General features: G+C 57.8%; 1 protein-coding gene across 1 annotated transcript in view; it reads left to right on the forward strand.

The window, feature by feature from the left end:
- Nucleotides 1–230: 230 nt before the first annotated feature.
- The window catches only part of LOC127748661 (toll-like receptor 7), a 5,595-nt gene continuing 686 nt past the window's right edge, over nt 231–5,139 (forward strand). The window contains exons 1-4 of the mRNA XM_052270378.1: nt 231–511; nt 762–1,118; nt 1,203–1,460; nt 4,440–4,947. Of these exons, the coding sequence (XP_052126338.1) occupies nt 404–511; nt 762–1,118; nt 1,203–1,460; nt 4,440–4,947 (1,231 nt within the window). The 5' untranslated portion in view covers nt 231–403. The remainder of the gene's footprint in view (nt 512–761; nt 1,119–1,202; nt 1,461–4,439; nt 4,948–5,139) is intronic.

Consider the following 5,139-nt stretch of genomic DNA (forward strand, 5'->3'; position numbering starts at 1 on the left):
GAGCGTTGCCATGCGCTGCGGCGGCGCCATGATGTGCCATGACCCACAGGGCCCTGTTGTGGGGCCGCCCGTGTGTGTGTGTGTGTGTCTTTGTGTTTGAGCAGGTGTTTGGCTCGACATTCAAACAACATCGACCCGCGCGCCGTGCGTCGTGCGCGTGCTGTTGCTGTTCCGGCAATTAGTGATCCCCCCATCCCATAGTCACACACCTTCCCATAGTGCGTCGTTGTAATGATCCCGCCCGCTATGCTCCGCCCGCAGGCTGGCCGCGCTCGCCCTGCTGGTGCTGCTGCCGGCGCTGGCCGCCGCCGCATACCAGAAGTGCCCCCGGGACTGCGTGTGCGACCTGGACCGCCGCGGCCGGCGCTCCGTGCACTGCAACAAGGGCGGCGGCAAGGACCCCATGCCCATGCCCAGGATACAGGAGAAGATCGAGGTGCTGGAGGTGGCGCCGCCGCCGGACCAGCCCAACTACTACACCATCGGGCCCATCTTCCACGGCCACCGCCAGGTAAACGACTTGTTTTTACTCGAATTTTACCTAAGCAACTCCAGATAAAAACTCGTATCGACTTTTACTTGATGGGTGACTTGCGGTTTTATTTCAACAGAGCAAGGAATGGGGAGGGGTGGCGGGGGTAACTCACCTCACCTGGTGGGCAACGTTATTCGATATCGGTCCGGTTCAAATGCCATGAGGTAGACCTTTAATTTTTGCCTTCTCGTGTTGTTTCTAACCTGCTTCGATTGTCACTCCGCAGCTCGAGGAGATCCACATCGTGCACTCGCACATCCCGTCCATCGGCCAGAACTCGTTCTACGGCCTCAACAACCTCCTGATCCTGAACCTGACGCACAACAACCTGTCTGCCGTGCTGGAGAACAACTTCGTGGGTCTGACTAGCGTGCGCGAGCTGTACCTCAGCCACAACCGCATCGAGAGCATGCCCAGCAGCGTGTTCCACCGCCTGGGCGACCTCAAGGTGCTGAGCCTCGCCAAGAACCGCATCAAGGAGCTGTCCAAGAGGATCTTCATGAACCTCACCAAGCTCCACGACCTCGATCTGAGCTACAACCCGCTGCCCGAGCTCAACTACGAGGTGTTCAGCGACGTCAGGGTGAGTCTGCCGTCTATTCGCCTCGGTCTGCGCACGCCTCTTCCGGGACTCGATGTCTGAACATCTCCATCATTTGTCACACAGGAGCTGCAGGTGCTAAAGTGTCGGGGCTGCGGCGTGGCCGCCGTCAACCGGAGCCTGTTCGAGCAACTGACGGAGCTGCAGGTGCTGGACCTGGCCGACAACAAGATCTCCTCCATCACGGCCGATGAGCTGCGGCCGCTCCAAGCTCTGAGGGAGCTGTGGCTGGACGGCAACCGGCTGACCGTCGTGGCCTCGGGGATGTTCAGGCACAACCCGCAACTGCAGATCATCGACCTCTCTAGGAACGAGATAGTCAAGGTGAGTGCTAGAAACTAGCAGGCGTTGAGCTGGCAATGAAGGGGTGGAGGGGGGGGGTGAGACTGCTGAACAATAAACTTCACGCAATAGTTTAAAACCTTCAAGTTTTGTGAAGAATTAAAATATTCAGTTTAACAAAATAACAAAATGTCAAGGTATTTTCCAAATTTGTGTCAAAACATTTTCGAACCTCGATGCGATAAACGTGAATGTCCCGGTCATGCGTGCTCTGCTCGCCCGCCTGACCTCATACAGGACCAAGACCAGGATATTGACACGCTAGTTTGGGCTGCTGAAAGCCCGCCAGCATGTCGCCCCGACCGGCGGCGAGCTCGTCACGGCGCGTCGTCGCGGGATATGTTTTGTGTAGCGTGTAAACTCAGGGTGACAGGCGGGGCGGGGCGGGCCGGGCGGGGTATATAAGGGCCTGCTGGAGGCGCGATGCGGGTGTGGAGAGGCAAGCGTGGGCCCACAGGTCTCTGTCCCGTCCCGCCGGCCGCGGCCCGGAGGGACGGCGTTGCTCCTAGTGGTGGTGGAGCAGTGATACGTTCCACTACTAGACGTCATGTTGTATCCCCGTGGGAGATTTCGCGCGCTCTGCGCTCTGCGCTGACAAGCTCAAAGCCCCAAATTTGCCCAGACTCGCTGCACAGCAGTCGACCAAAGAGACTGGCTGAAAGCTGAAAAGCCCCCCGTCGTCGTCGTCTCGGTGCTGCTCGGGCTCGCCGCCCTCGAGGAAGGCCGCCGGCGGCGGCGGCGGCGGCGGCGGAGGGAAGTGGAGAGGAGCCCGGGATGGCTTCGACGGCCATCGACACACCGAAATGAGGAAGAGCTCGCGCCGTCCCGGACAACAATGTCCTGATCCCTTAGCGCCCTTCCTGGGGCTGCCCTCTGCCCTGCCTGCGGTAAAGTCCCTCCAGAGCCCGGAGAGCTCGTCACTCCCCTACTACCCCCTCTCTCTCTCTCTCTTCCTGACGCCCATCGGCAGAAAATGACAATGAGAGGGAGTGAGAAAGGGACGGGGAGGGCAAGGGCTGGACGGGCCTGCGGTCGAGGGAAATGGCTCTCATCGGTAAAAGGGCGCGCGCCGCCCCCCTCTCCCTCTCTCCCCCTCTCCCTTTCCATCGGCTAGGATCGCACACAATTACGTGAGAGTTAGGAGGGGCAATGAAAGTACCCCGGCGGCGAGTCGAGTCCACCACCCCCGTCTCCTTTTGGTAAAGAGAGAGAGAGAGAGAGAAAGGTGCAGAGAGGAGACAGAATGGAGAGTCTCCCTCCTTGTGCCCCCTGCCGCCCCACGCCGCCTGCGCACGGCTTGTCTCTCTTTTTTCCTGCTTCCATTTCTAGCGAATAGCCGAGGAGAAGGGCGGGAGAGAGGATTGCAAAGCGGGCGCGAGGAAGGCAGACGCGTCGACAAACACGGTTCTCAACTTTTACACCGTCCCGCCGGTATCGCGCGCAAATATTTAATTTTGGGATGTTTCCTGTAATGCCCTGAGCTTCTTTTTTTATTATTTCCCTCCCTTACGTAGTTTCCTCTCGTCGCCTCGGGAACTGGGCACAAAATGTAAAGTGTATTCCTAATGCGGCAGGACGCGGCCGTTTTGGTCCGGGAGCCTGCTGCCTTGAAGATTAATTAATTATTTCGTGCAGTTAGCTTCCAGTGGCGGCGAGTTGTGCGACGACGACGGCACTTGGGGAAAAAAGGAAACTACTCTACTCTTGTTTTGTGAATTAAAATGTTGTCTCGTCTTCATCCCTCTGCATCCTCCGCCCCGCCGTAAATTGAAATGTTTATTGCGGCTCATGGGGGTCAGTGCGTGTCGCGGGTCAGTGAGCAGCCGGCGGCCGCCTCCGGGCCTCGCGAGTCTCGGGCGCTTTTATTGTACCGCCAGGGGAAGTCCCCGGGGCGACAGGGCGGAAACTGCGCCTGGTTGTGACAACAGTGGAAACGGCTCCAATTGGGTCTAAAAATCCGCACCGATACCAGTGCAGGTTTTTAGTTTTGTCATAAACTTGGTCGACATTACACTGTGAAACGAAACATTTCTAAGAAACATGCTGTAACGCCTTTGGAGCTTTATTGCCTTTTAAATGTAGGATATCCTACCTTTGTTTTACCATTGTAAATATATCGTCATTTACAAGGACATTTTTCAACGAAGTGTAATAAATCCAGGGAAATTTTTGTTTCAACCGAGGATTTGCAGAGAATTCAAAACGAAAATTCAGTGGCATAGGCTCTGAGAAGGAAGGTTGTTTCGCGCCTCGCGTCGACTGGCGCGCCAAACGGAGCATGCTGTTTGCATGCCCCCGCGGGGGCGGGACGACGAAGCTAGCGGCTCGGCTCCGGGAGGCGGAAGAGGTCGACGGGAAGCATTGAGGAAACGAGTGACGCTGGCGTGGCGGGGCGTGGCGTGACGTATCACCATATCAACAACCCCGGGTCGGCGTCATCAACAGGGTCGTATGTGCGGTGCGTGGTGCACACGGTCTATGGGAGCGGAGCGCGGTCTAATGGCACGTCAATACACAGCGGGAGCGAGAGGAAGTGGCACGGCCGTGGCGGGGAGGGGGGGGGGAGAGAGAGGGGCAATTACAACACATATATGAGCAATATCGTTCCTTTACCGGCGGCGGGGTGAACGGACGTCGCATTACCTCGTCAAAATTCGTTTACGAGAAAAGTTCCCGCACCTAAAGGGAAGAAATGGAAAAAAAATTCACTTCGCTAATATACTTTTACCTGGGAACTATTAAAGGACTTTTGATGACGTTTTGAAAGAACTTTTCGATAACTTTTTGATGAAATTTAGAAAAACTTTAGATGAACTTCTGATGTAAATTTAATAAAATTATAATGAACTTTACTATGGACAAGACAGACTTCGTATTTGAATGAACTTGTATAAATGTTCAAAAAAGGGGTAATTGCGCGAGACGTCTTTTAATTTAACTATTCTGAATCCGTTTTTCCAGGTGGAGGACGAGGGCTTCCTGAACGTGCCGGCGCTGCGCCTGCTGGACCTGGGCTACAACCGCCTGGAGCGGCTGCACGCGTCCATCGTGTCGCCGCTGGGCGAGTCGCTGCGCGCGCTCTCGGTGGCCGGCAACCTGGTGTCGACGGAGGAGCTGGCGCGGCTGGTGCGCGGCGTGCCGCACCTCACGCGGCTCAGCCTGGCCGACATGCGGCTGCGCGCCGTGCCCGCCGGCCTGCTGTCGCCGCTCAAGGAGTTGCGCACGCTCAACGTGTCGGGCAACCTGCTCACGGCGCTGCACCCCTCCGCGCTGCACCCTCTCTTCAAGCTCGAGGTCGTGGACGCCTCCAGGAACCACCTCGTCGGCCTCGACGAGCAGAGCCTCCTCCGGCTGGACAACGTCGACCGGGTAAGTGTGTGTGTGTGGGGGGGGGGGGCACCGTACACGCAACTGCTCTGGCCAGGCGCCTGCTCGATCCGGAGTAGGCAACCCCGCCCTACACTGGCGCGTAACGGGACTGCCCAGCAGCCAGACGCTGGCCAAGCCCCTGCTGGAGCTGGAGTAGGCAACCCCGCCCTACACCCGCGCGTAACGGGACTGCCCAGCAGCAGCCAGGCGCTGGCCGGGCCCCTGCTGGAGCTGGGGTAGGCAACCCTGCCCTGCACCCGCGCGTAACGGGACTGCCCAGCAGCCAGGCGCT

Source organism: Frankliniella occidentalis, unplaced genomic scaffold (genome assembly GCF_000697945.3).
Source record: "Frankliniella occidentalis isolate FOCC.00 unplaced genomic scaffold, Focc_3.1 Scaffold120, whole genome shotgun sequence".
NCBI lineage: Eukaryota > Metazoa > Arthropoda > Insecta > Thysanoptera > Thripidae > Frankliniella > Frankliniella occidentalis.